The sequence below is a fragment of the Phytophthora sojae genome (assembly GCF_000149755.1).
Source record: "Phytophthora sojae unplaced genomic scaffold PHYSOscaffold_11, whole genome shotgun sequence".
Taxonomy (NCBI): Eukaryota; Oomycota; class Peronosporomycetes; order Peronosporales; family Peronosporaceae; genus Phytophthora; species Phytophthora sojae.
Window position 1 is genome coordinate 561,902 of NW_009258125.1, and position 13,493 is coordinate 575,394.

The window sequence follows — 13,493 nt, forward strand, 5'->3', positions numbered from 1 at the left end:
GCTCAAGTTAACTTTTACTGTTAGGCAAGGTTTTTGTTTTGTGTGCTACAAGCGTATGTACAGTAAGTAATACACGGCTACTTCGTGCACCAAGTCGATGACGGCGGTGTCCACAGCGATCACTTCCGTCGGTTAAAAGGTTCTTAGAGCAACTTTAGAAGCTGGGACATATCTTGGACTTGGAAGAAGGAAAATCTAAACAAAAAGTATCTGTTCCGTGTAACGTCTCCATGAGCGCCGCGAGAGAAAAACCTCGTTCAAGTATCCCCTGATAAAGTAAAACGTTAACTTCAGCGGTTTCTCGCTTAACCCCAGCGGAGCGGACGGTAGGACAAATAAAAGGATCAAACGTTTAGCCCTCCGTTCAGAGGTTAATCCTTGTACGTTTGGGTATCCAAAGCTATAATTACAAACTTCAGTCCTTTCTCTACTGGTTTGCCGTGACAGCGTGTGTCTTTCATTGTCCATCAATGCGCAATGACTGTTTAAAAAGTGAACTTATTAAAAATCGCAATTTGTCACGATAAAAATGGCATTTAACTTGAGCTGAGTATACTTCTGAATATCATCTGATCCCCCAACATTCGCTTTGTCATGCCGCGATAAGGCCCTGGTCCAGGTAGCGGAACGCGTTCTTGTGCTACGCTGGGGTTATGGTTTTGTGGCTCGGCTCCTCAAAAGTTTTGAGAACGCGTTCTGAGCCCAGCGCGCGAGTGTCTTCTCGGTGATGGTCGATGTCGGCAGTTGGGTCTTGACCTTCTCGAGAGCAACGGGGCCTCCTCTCTCTTCGTCGCTAGCACTGATGCCGCTGATTCTCAAAGAGCGTTCAGCAGGAGTATCGTCTCGAATAGTAGCGAATGAAGAACCGGAAGTCGCATCGGTAGTTGCGATTACGACGGAAGCGACTAGCAGGACAACAAATTGCAGACGCATGGTTACGTGCAGTTTAGTGGAGATCGCGGACTAAAGCGAGAGTGATGTTGGGGGAGGCGAAGGTACGGTTGGGAAAATACAGCAAAACGTGGACTGGAAATGAAAAAGCGATGCGGACGGCGCTTGAGTTGGTTACGGGGGGGGGGGGGGGGGGTCGTTTTGTATTCCCAGGTGACGGTACCAAGTAAGATGACGATGAAGTCGAGATGATTATGGGATGTCGCCTAAACTTTTAAGATTAGGATAAAAACAACCTGAATGAAAAAAGCTTGTTTCCTCGGAATCGATTTGCTTGTACTTGTGTACGCTACGATGGCGGGATCTGATAAGTGTATTTCTGTAGTCGGATCAACAATTCAACTTCGATTTATTTCACTATCGAAGTTTGTATCCTACTCCGTTTGTGTAAACCCATGCGCTCAAGTTAACTTTTACTGTTAGGCAAGGTTTTTGTTTTGTGTGCTACAAGCGTATGTACAGTAAGTAATACACGGCTACTTCGTGCACCAAGTCGATGACGGCGGTGTCCACAGCGATCACTTCCGTCGGTTAAAAGGTTCTTAGAGCAACTTTAGAAGCTGGGACATATCTTGGACTTGGAAGAAGGAAAATCTAAACAAAAAGTATCTGTTCCGTGTAACGTCTCCATGAGCGCCGCGAGAGAAAAACCTCGTTCAAGTATCCCCTGATAAAGTAAAACGTTAACTTCAGCGGTTTCTCGCTTAACCCCAGCGGAGCGGACGGTAGGACAAATAAAAGGATCAAACGTTTAGCCCTCCGTTCAGAGGTTAATCCTTGTACGTTTGGGTATCCAAAGCTATAATTACAAACTTCAGTCCTTTCTCTACTGGTTTGCCGTGACAGCGTGTGTCTTTCATTGTCCATCAATGCGCAATGACTGTTTAAAAAGTGAACTTATTAAAAATCGCAATTTGTCACGATAAAAATGGCATTTAACTTGAGCTGAGTATACTTCTGAATATCATCTGATCCCCCAACATTCGCTTTGTCATGCCGCGATAAGGCCCTGGTCCAGGTAGCGGAACGCGTTCTTGTGCTACGCTGGGGTTATGGTTTTGTGGCTCGGCTCCTCAAAAGTTTTGAGAACGCGTTCCGAACCTGGCCCAAGTAAATTCTGTAGGAAATGGAATTTATGTACGAAGTATGTGGTAGGAAGACATGCACTCGTAGCACACTCGGCAACGAGGTCGCGTGGGCTGCGCTACCATTGCACTTGCACTGCCGCGTTGTGACTTACTGCGCTCTAACAGGAGCTAGCCTGCTGCATTACATGTACCGTAGATGACAAAAAAAACACTCGCAAAGAACGGCGAAAATGCCGACTTTTGGCGGTTTTTTTTTTGTCATCTACGGTACACGCATGAGCCATTGACATCAGTATCTATCTCATAGAGGTATATCTAGTGACATAAGACACCTTGCATGCCAGATATTTATCATGGAGTAGAACTGAAGGATGGGATCTTGCCCACACTCGCGATGATTCAGTCAACATAGTACTACAAGGTTTCTTCTGTCTATCGATGCATTCTTCTACTCCTACGCTACAACCTGTGCACTGCTAGATGCAAGGCATCGCTCCTGCTAGCAAGGAAGTAGGCGACGCTATTTCCGATGCCCTCGACACCTTCGGAGGCGCATTTCGAGAAAGCCATTCCCCGCCCTCTTCTAAGCGTTTTTATACCAACGAGCTCCAAGAACGTATTCCCCACTTCAGAACGCCTCGGGCTGGCGTTCTGAAAAACACGTTTTTGAGAACGCGGAATCAGAATATGGTACACTGTACCGTTTTCAAACAGCCAATCAAACTCAAGGATTTGGGGGGCCCAGAACACATTCCGGTACCTGGACCAGGGCCTAAGAAGGATAATCTCGTCTATACAAATGTCAAGTCAAGTTTTGTCCTAGAGCGGGGTCGCTAGGACAAAATAGCTTATGTAAGCCAAGTCAAACACGGATTTGGTCCTATTTCCTAGGACAAAATCTATTGGGTTAAGCTCATGACTTCCCGCTTAAGTAACGCTGCTAAACTGTGCGTGCCATCTTTTTGGCACACAGTTCTGCTAAACTGTTGCAGAAAATGTGGCGCGAATTTTGTCGAAACGTTCACGCGTTTGGCTCTTCAATCAAGCCGGAAAGGGTGCAGACTTTCGATACACGGCGGATCCGAATGGTCGTGCCGCCTTGTCGAATTCAAATCTCCCGTTAACAGCAAAGTACCTATTGGCCACAAAAAAACTGTCGAAAATTGGTAAAACACAATGTTTTAAACAAACAAAAACTGTCGAAAGCACAATGTTTTAAACGAACCAAAAGTTACATTTTCGCACACACTTTACTTGACTGAAAATGTGGTGGTTCGTTTAAAACATAGTGTTGTTAAGATTGCGCCTGATGCGCTGTTTAAAATGTGGGCCATGTTCAGCGTCGCCATGAGCCATCAGGACGGTCGTGTCCGATTTGGGCAGCTCCCGACACAACTGTGATCCCGTGGTCGAAGATGGCGGCTCCTTCGACCAAGCCCCGCCACGAGCTGCGGGTTCACCCACGCCTTGAGGAGTTGATCGGTGAGGCGCCATCTTCGATTGGCAAGCTTCGCGACCAGGTTTTGTACAACAGGTATTATTCAGATCTGACGGCAGGTATTATCCAGAGATAATTTATCCCGTTTTTTATTACCGTCATTACAGCTTTTGCCTCACAGCCACCAATTCCAGGGGGCCAAATCCAGCCACGTGGAATTCGACGTGCGGCGGTTGCTCGGCCCTGGAGACCCCATCGCCATGGCGCGCACCCAGAGATAGATCGTTAATGCAAGTCAATACATGTTAGTCGTTCGGATTAGTTTACACACCATGGTTCTGCTCTTGGTTGCTCTTCTAATGACGGAATCCTCGTTCATCTTGATACTCAAGGTCTGTCTTGCTGTGCTGGCTCTTTGACTACGACAGCGGCAAAATCTCGTGCTCGTGTTGTGTGAAGATCGTGCTCTTCTCAGCTCACAGTGCGTCTTCTAGGCATTGGCTGCACCCTTCCAGCCAAACATGTGGATTGGCGGGCCTTCTGCTCCTGCGCTTAGCCACCGGCACGATGCGATCCTTACATGCGCCAAGTTACGGCACCCAGCACGAAGCTACGGCGCTAAGCGTCCATTTACGAAACCCAGCGCCGTGATGGTCCTTGGGTAACGTCGTGCCATGGTTCACCAGTGCTTGCTTCTCTAGCTTCAGCGTCTTGCTTTATCCCGCTTTTCAATGCTGCCCGCGAACCTACAATTGCCACACATTATTGTGTACACGGTCCAACGTTTTCGGCTCAATTGAGTCGCCAAACAGGAACAACCTCAAATACACTCAACTCAATATTCGAAATGGTTGGACTTGTCGTCCAATGACTATCCATCTGTTATCCATCTTCTGTCCAACGTTTTCAATAGAATCAGCCTTTTTGGCAAAATCGGCGCGAAACGGAATGTCATACTGAAACCAAATGAAAATCAGCTACCGGATGTATTGCCATACAAATTACTACCATCTGACTCCGATACTAAATTCAGAACAGCTACCCGCCAAGGCGAGCAAGATAACGCAAGTTGAACGTCGCGATCGGCTCGTTGGGCTCTTCACGTCCTTAGCTAGGGTTAAGGCCTTTAACATTGCACCAACTAACAATATTGATGGAGAACGGCGCGGTCGCGCGCAGGCTCGGTTCCGCCATACACTTGCACTCGTAGTCGCCCAGCTGTTCTGGCTTAGCTTGCCTTCCTAACTATGGGACTTGAGCACCTTTGGAAATGAGCACTCAACTCGATGAATACTTGTTTGTTTTGCATGCTGTAAAAGGGAGAGGCATGTCCTTCCCTTCCTCTTCCCCCACAACGCAACCGTACGCGGTTCAAACAAATTTTGAGGCCAGGAGGTACGCCCAAACAGCATACCTATTATTAGCAAATGTATAATTCCGAAATGTGGGCCATTCCACCCTGTGTCACCTGGTGATAAGGTTGCCAGGGACAGCAAAACTCGTGGAGAAAGATGCCCACGCGGGATGAGAACCACAGCGTTTGGCCCGACCAATAGGTAATCCACAAACATACGCCGCACATGACCACCTTTAGTCTTAGTTTATGCCCGTCAGATCTCGTACACTGCGTAACGGTCGCCAATGATTGCGGTCAAGCAACTCGTCGGGAGCTGCGCCACCGCCGAGTTTAACCCCCCCCCCCTCGCACTCATACGTTGTATATGACTACATGTTATGAAAAAGTACATCTCGCCAAATTATGCATGGTGTGCAAAGGTGTAGGTGAAAATATTTGCAGAAAACGATCAAAAATTACAAAGCCAGCCCCAGCGGGAGGCGCTGATTGATTGCTGAGATTTGCGACCAGACTGCAAATCAGTGGCGGCAAAACGCCCCCCTCCGTTCTGTCGAGAAAAAGAAACTGATAGCAAACGTCGACATCGCGAGGCTCGCAGCGAAAAGGCAAGCATTCCAAGTGCGTCTGGAAAGATAACAACAGGTGCGTGACGACAGGGGGGGGCTTGCCGTAAGCGCCGCGTATGTCTGGCAGGCGACTGACTGAGAAACGTTGTAGGTGAAGCCGAGCTGATAGAGCGACAGACTCGAGGCATCGCAGCGCTAGTGCCCGTCGCCCGGTCAGCATGATTTTCCTGCTCTTACCTCTGCGCTGGACATGAGCCACTCGGTGATCACACATACGAGACGCAAGAAGGCTAACAGCTCGCTGAAAGCTTGGGTGTCCGGGCTGAACATTGGTAGGTACATTACTCTGCCACATGTACGATATACAACATGTTATGGTGTGTGTTGTGGTGTACATATACGCAGATACGATTTCTGGCGGGGTTATCAACTATGAGTCCGTGGGTGAAAAGGGGAGCCGTCGGCGCGACGCGAGAGCTATAGGGGGGACATGTACCACTGTAGGTAATAGTGTAGCCGTGTGATGCCGGTGTGTTTGCTCTAGAGCACCACACAAATACTGTTGGTAACTAACTGTTGGTGGTTTTTTTGCAGAGCCTCTGTACATGCAATATCAACTTCCTCGCCACTTCCAGCATCTGTCTTCCGCCGCGGGGTACATGAGGAAGACTACTGCTACATCTCCGGCGCTGGCAGAGCATTGCTGTTAGGCTTACTCAAGTGGTGACAGACTCACGACGTATTTGGACGCGCTGAGCGTTGAGTGGTGGCGTGGAACATTGGTACATGCATTCCGTGCCGCATATATGATATCATCATGTTATGAAGTGACTTATGGTGTACATATAGCTAGCTTCGTCAGCGCCGGACCGGATACTGCTACCGGTATGCGAAAGGGCGTAAGAAGGCTGGAGGGATGGTCCCGGTGCAAAATGCGTGACATGTGTTAACGTCCGCGTTTTTGCATTCTAACGAGTGGCTCAGATACAAAAAACTGTTTTTGCAGGGTGGTCCCAACTTCCGGCCACCCCATCCCAATACAATATCCTATACTAATTGAATGCTTTTACAGAGTGAAGGTCATACTAATGACTTGAGATTTGTATCAGCCGGGTTTATACGGCCCCTAGGCGGAGTAAATCGTGTCCTAGAGAAGTACGAAGGCATTGGCCGGCCAAGCTTACGTGTAAACTACAGCCCTAGAAAATTTCGCTGGCGCTCGCGTTAGTTTGAGGGAGATCTAGATGCCAACGAAAAGTATAGTAGCGTCTTCGTAACGTCAATTTGACTTGTATGGGAAGATTTGATCGTAAGGCGACGAGTCGATTTTTTTCTTGTCTACTCCCACTGAAGCCTCAATACTCGTTCTGACTTCGCGTACGACATTATCAACCCAACTAGCTGCCGCTGCAGTCATCCATTGCCCTGTAGCACTACGGGAAGAAGGCTTTCTGGGGTGCACAAACCCTGCCGATACAAATCTTAAGTCATTAGTATGGCCTTCACTCTGTAAAAGCATTCAATTAGTATAGGATATTGTATTGGGATGGGGTGGCCGGAAGTTGGGACCACCCTGCAAAAACAGTTTTTTGTATCTGAGCCACTCGTTAGAATGCAAAAACGCGGACGTTAACACATGTCACGCATTTTGCACCGTGTTCTGGTACTTATGTCAAAACCGCACAGCATAATAAGCCAAATTGATCGAGTTGTGGGAATTTTAAGGGGTGGCCGGATTAATTTGGCCAGGAGTGTACATACCCCCCTCCCGCCGCTATATATTCATTTACAAGCGCTCTAAACCCTATTTGTGATGTAAAACTAAATCTATGGGTCTAGCTGCCACCCTGCCACACTTATACGGTGGATATTATACCTAAATATACGTACGGAACCTTAGGTATGTTCGGCGTGTGTTGTTTGGTTAGCTTTTATCTAATGCGCTTGACTATAAAATATTTTTGTTTAAAAAAAAACTTCGTTAATCTAATAGTCATTGTTTCGAAATTATGACTTTATAAAGAGTAACCCTTGAGCGTAACCTTTATCTGTTACCAGCAAAGGTTACACACTACAGCTGTCGTTGTGAGAAACATAACGTTCGGTTTATGCTTCTGTAAAATTGACGCACTGTCTGTGATTCCGAACACGTTTGTGACAGGGCACACAGAACTCCTTAACATAGGAAGCAGGAGTATACAAACTCCAAGTGAACAGCCGTTCACGTGTCCCTGGTCTGAAGGGGACGACTTGACTTGAAAAGCGATAGATCTAAGACTGAATGTATTTATAGGTTGGTACAGATTTGGCCTGCATACAAATCCTAAGTTCCCTATAGTTTGTGTCATACAAAATGTATCTGTTGGCTCTGAGGCCACTTGGGTCACTATCCAGGGGAGTGACCGATGTAGCCATCCCGGAATAGTGACAGGGTCACTGTTCCATGTAACCCCGTTACATCCTCCCCCACTTAGATTCGATCTTATCGACCGATCAGAGCGAGGTTACGCCGGCGACTCACATTTCACTCGCAAAGTCGAAATCCATCGACAACGGCGCGAGCTCTGGCGCCTCGGCTCCCGGGCCTCACAGAGCAACTGGCGTATCGCCGAGCAAGCCGCAGGGTCTCCACGTCGACCGGAAGCATGCCTCCAAAGCGCAGTGCGCGCAGTGCGAAAGTACCTCCGAAACCGCGGGCCGTAGGGCCAAAGACCAGGGCGGTCAAGGCCAAGGACGAGCCGTCCGCGCTGATGGAGGCCACGAAGGCGGCCGAGGAGGTAGTGCGCTCTCGTAGCAGCACGCTGGAGAGTGGCCGTTAGGCAGGGGCTCGGAGCAAGTCTCCTGACGCCGCGCAAGGCAAGGAGGAGAGTCCTCGGGGCCATAAAAGCCCGGCTCGCGACTGGGAAGCCGCCGTCTTTGACTGCACGATGGTCCAGTACACCGGTGAGAGTTCACCCGACGGCGAGAACGTCTCGGAGGGCAGCACGCACGCTGCCGAAGGCACGGAGCTGGCGGCAGGCGACATGACCAACGCCTCGGCCGACGCAAAGGCCTCGTCAGAGAAGGAGGCGGAGGACGCCGAGTCCGGCTCAGGCGACATCATGCAGTCGCACGACGAAGTCGCTATGGCCGACGCTGGGGTCGTGGCCGAGAAGTCGCCGAGCGACGCGGGCTCCAAGCCCAAGGAGGTGCTGGCATCCAAGCATCTGACGCTGGCACAAGGTCGTGAGCGTGCCCAAGCGTCGAAAGCGACTGTCGCTGCGAAGGCCGCCGAGGCCAAGGCGAAGCGTTCAGCTTCCAGGTCGCCTCGCGGCTCCAGCTCCAAGCTGTTCATCGACTCGGAGTCTGAGGACGAGGAGGGTGCCGTCCACGAGCCCAAGGAGCTCTCCAACAACCTCGACGAGCAACAGCAGCAATACCACGCGGCTAGCTCGGGTGCGTATGCCAGACAGCCGACTGCCACGACTGCCATCGAGTCTTCTTCAGGCGGGGATGCCACGTACCCGCGGGACTACTTCCCGCCCGAGCCTGGCACTGGTGCGCCAGCGCTGTTGGAGAAGCTCTCGGCTCCTCGTGGCCTTATCGGCGGGTACACCTCGAGGGGTTCCTATGAGCGTGCCCTTGTTGAGAAAGAGCCACTCTTTCTTGGCGACGTTGAAGTCGCCCGGTGTGTGCTACTAGCACAACACAAGCTCACACTGAAGGAGTTCACCACGCTTCGCAAGAAGGCGGAGGACAAGGGTGGACTCCATCCTGTGTGGGGTTTCCACTGGGTCAAGCCGAATGACAACATGATCTGGAGCGAGGTGGAAAACCTCTTCTGGCGCTACGTCCAGCGCAAAGGGTATTCCGACCAAGAGTTCAAAGAACTCCGTGAGGATCGCACTCTGTCCGCCATTCTGGACGTGCGCGAGCTCCGCATCGAGTTCGCTCAACTCGTGAGCAAGCGCAAGCTCCACTCGAAGATGGACGAGCTGAAGCAAGAGGCGAGAGCCAAAGCTCGTGAAGAGCGTGGGCGTGGTGCGACTACGTCTGCTACCGTACCCCGGGTACCGGCCAAGAAGCCAAGGACTACTTACGAAGCTGCCGCTGCTTCTCGTCCCACATCGCAACAGCCTTCGGGCAGTCTGCCTGGAGCTGCTCAACGGGCTCCCACGAGTTATCCGACTCAGGGTAACCCCTCCACTTCACGAGCAGCTGGCGCTTGCCATGGAGCCGCTCCCGGACGACTCGTTCCACGTGGTAGTGGATCTGCCCATTACGATCAAGGAGGGCCGGCGGTGGCCTCGCACGGCCATGGCTACGAGCCTAAGGCGACGCAGCCGTATGCTGGGGCCCCGAGTCAGGTGGTGGCCCTGCAGCAAGAGGAGATTCGTCTTCTCCAGGACCGTGTGTACGTCCTCGAGATCGCGCTTGGCGTCGGCCTTGGTGGCGAGGCTGCCGCTCGTGCTGGTCAGCCTGGTGCCGTGGAGCGGCTCCGTGAGGATGTTGCCTCGCTCTATCAAGAAACTCGCAGTCTCCATGGCCGTGTGGATCGTCGAGCCGACCTGTCGTCTTACGACTCGCTGCGAAACCACCTCGCTGGCCTTCGGGCCGAGCTTCATGGCCACGCGCCGTATCCGGAGCAGCAGCAGCCCCACTCGTATCAGGCCCAGTTTGGCCAGGGCTCGTTCGGGGCCCCTGCGTATGCGTATGCTGCTCCGATGTACGCCGCGCCGTCTTACGACCAGCGCGCGTATCAGGCGCCTTACCGCGACCCGACGCCGCGCTTCGAGGAGCTGCGCTCTTCTCCACCGGGCCACCCACCGCTTCCTGCGGGGCAGCCAGAGCCAGAGGGTCATGGTACCTCTTAAGACGACCCACGTAAAACGTCGGGTGAGTCGTCATCGACTTGGGCAAGTCTATGGTGTACGCCGCGCCATGCCGGCTGAGGACCGTGAAGGGTCCAATGAAGCGGTGCTTCAGCTTGTTGCTCTCGACCGAGCTAACAGTGTTTAGCGGTAGGTTTCTAATATCTAGGAGAACTAAATCCCCAACCTTAAACACGTTCATGTTTCCTCTTCCATTTCGGTCAGAGTACTCCTTCTGTTTATCTTGGGCTTGCGCCATGGTGTCTCGCACCCTGCTGATTATGTTCAGCCTGTCTTCGGCAAACGAGGACAGTTGCTTCCGCAAGGCGGCTGGACTCACGTCCGAGACTTGGGAGGAAAAGGTTTTCCGAGCCTCTCCCCTACTTAGGACCGAAGCCCCGGTACTGCCTCGTAATGTGAGCGGCACCTGAGGGTGGCGCAACCCGTTCAGGTTAAAGGGCGTAAAGCCCGTCGATGCATGTACCGCATTGTTGAGTGCGAACTCAACCATGGGCAAGCGATCAGCCCAAGAGCGGGGCATCTCCGCGCAGATACTGCGGAGCGTGTCTTCGAGCACGCGATTGACGCGCTCCGTCTGGCCATCCGTCTGCGGGTGGTCCGCCGTCGACATCGACAGTCGTGTGCCGAGAAGGCGAAACAGCGTCTGCCAGAACGTAGCGGTGAACCGCGGGTCTCGATCAGAGACAATGGTCTCGGGCAGACCGTGGTGTCGGAAGACACAGTCCATGAACAGGCGAGCGACCTTGTCGCCAGTGACGATGTCACGAACTGGAGCAAAGTGGACCATCTTGCTCAGACGGCACACGAAGGCAACAACACCAGTGTTGCCACGGTCATCGGCCGGAAGTCCGAAGACAAAGTCGAGACTCATCGACTTCCAGCAGTCCGCTGGGACCGGCAGGCTCTGCAATGGTGTCGAGGCGTGACCGGCAGGCTTCACGCGCTGGTACGTCTCGCACGTACGGACGTAGGTGGCGACCCACTTGTACATGTGACGCCACCAAAACATCTGCGAGACAGACGCGTACGTCTCCTCACGGCCGAGATGGCCACTGGATGGAGCGTCGTGCGCCTCCATCAGGATGTCGTACTTGAGATCCTCGTCGTTGGGCACGACAATACGGGGAGGATCCTCGGGCTCGACCCTATAGTGGAGCAAACCGTCAGCCCACTCATAGCGGTGCAGCCTTGCACGTTGTCGGGGCGTGAGCCACTCGGCATTGGCTTCCGAGCCAGCGGTCAAGAACCGCACAAGAGGTCCGAGACTGGCATCGTCTCGGTACCCCAGCCTGATGCGTTCATACAGATCCGTCGTGACCCGACTAATATGAGCAAGCTCGTAGTCGGGTGGGCGCGACAGCGCGTCGGCAAGCACGTTCAACTTGCCCGGCTTGTCCTCGACACGGAAGTTGTATTCCGTGAAGAATGACAGCCAACGCGCCATCCGCTGTGAGAGATGCGGCGTGTTGACGGCAGTCCGCAAGGACGCGTGGTCTGTATAAACGACAAAGGGCGTCGAGCCCAGGAGGTGGACTCGGAACTTGACAAGAGCGTACTTCATGGCAAGTAGCTCCTTGTCGTGGACTGGATAGTTCCGTTGGGATGCCTTGAGCTGCCTGGACTGGAACGAGATGACCCGTTCGCGGCCTTCATCGTCGGCCTGCAATAGCGCACAGCCAATTGCGTAGTCAGACGCATCACAGACTACGCTGAAAGGCTTCGTCTCGTCCGGCAATGCCAGGACTGGCGCGCGCTGTAAGCTCGCTTTGATGTCGTTAAAAGCATCTTGATGGTGACGCTCCCAGCGCCAGTCGACATCCTTCTTCAGGAGATCCGACAAGGGCCGTGCCAGCTCGGCGTAGCCTGCACTATACTTGTGCAGGTAGTTGGCGAGGCCCAACCACTGTCGTAGGTCCTTCTGCGACCGAGGTGGCGGCCAAGCCGCGATGGTTTTCACCTTCTCCGGGTCCGCCCGGACCCCGGCGCTGCTGACGAAGCAGCCCAGGACCTTGATCTCCTCAGCTGCGAACACACACTTGTCGATGTTGGCGTACAGCTTGTTCGCCCGCATGACTTCGAACACACGTCGAAGGTGCTGGAGATGCACCTCCATGGCCGTCTGGCCTGCCTCGGCACGGCTGTGGACGAAGATGTCGTCAAAGTACGTCTGTGTGAACGCACGCAAAGGTTGGAACAGTTGTGTGACCAAGCGATTGAACGTTGCCGGGGCGTTAGAAAGCCCCTGAGGCATGACCAGCCACTCCCAGAGCATACCGCTCGGCGTGCTCACAGCCGTAAGTGGGATGTCGCTCTCGCGCATCAGGATCTGGTAGTAACCGTCCACCAGGTCCAGCGCGCTATACAGCGTGCAGCCGACCATGTTGTTGAGCAACACGTCCTTGCGCGGGATCGGTGTCTGCGCAGGCACCGTCGCGCTGTTCAGCTTGTTATAAGCATGAACCAGACACCACTTTCCGTTCGGTTTGCGAACACAGAAGGTAGGCGTCGAGTGCGGGGACTTCGACTCCCGCACCATGCCTGCCTTCGCCTTGGCGGCAAAGAAGGCATCAATGACTTCACACTGCTCCCGGGGAAGAGGCCATTGCCTCATGACACAGTACTTCGTGCCCGGCAAGAGATCGATCTCGTGCCTGATTCCCCTGTCCGGAGGGAGATTGGACGGTGGATCCTTGGACACCACGTCCTCAAACTCCTTCACCAAGGGGTACACCGGGTCCCGGGGGTTCTTAAGAATCTCAGAGCCCATGCGCGACGCGCGCTGTCTCTGGAACTCCTCTAGGACTGCCTGGTCCATGCCCGAGGACGAGTTCAACTCGGCCGACGTGGACTCCGGTCGGAGGAGAACCAACTCTGCGATCTCCCCGGCCTTTAGCTCGGCCAAGAAGTCCTCCATGGCGAGCTCCTCAAGGTTCAGCAACTCTGAAACCTCGGGCAGAGCTGTAAGCTCGACAGCTCCTGTCTTGACCCGACGACCGGTCACGCCGTCGAAGATGTGATAACACTCTTCGGCGGCTGGAGCCTTGGCTGGAGGCTCGGAGTCGCTGGCGACTAGCGTCGTCGGCCACACGACTAGGCCCGGCTTACGACGTGACCCTCGGGTGTCTTCGTCTCGTGGCGCGGCCTTGACGGCACCACCGATCTTCTCGATCTCGTGCAGAACTACGTTACCCGCCTTGTCCTTGAGCGGAACTTGGTTACCCG

The 13,493-nt window shown here is 53.1% G+C and overlaps 2 protein-coding genes across 2 annotated transcripts; one reads left to right on the forward strand and one right to left on the reverse strand.

Moving 5' to 3' along the window:
• Positions 1 to 651: 651 nt before the first annotated feature.
• PHYSODRAFT_288780 (hypothetical protein) lies at positions 652 to 933 on the reverse strand (the record flags this gene model as incomplete). The annotated part of the gene is made up of 1 exon (XM_009537855.1): positions 652 to 933. One exon carries the CDS (start codon positions 931 to 933, stop codon positions 652 to 654), a length of 282 nt encoding a protein of 93 aa, XP_009536150.1.
• A 7,112-nt stretch (positions 934 to 8,045) lies between these two features.
• Positions 8,046 to 10,253, forward strand: PHYSODRAFT_339856 (hypothetical protein; the record flags this gene model as incomplete). The annotated part of the gene is made up of 2 exons (XM_009537856.1): positions 8,046 to 8,208; positions 8,257 to 10,253. The coding sequence occupies 2 exons, from the start codon at positions 8,046 to 8,048 to the stop codon at positions 10,251 to 10,253; spliced, it is 2,160 nt and encodes a 719-aa protein (XP_009536151.1).
• Positions 10,254 to 13,493: the final 3,240 nt, after the last annotated feature.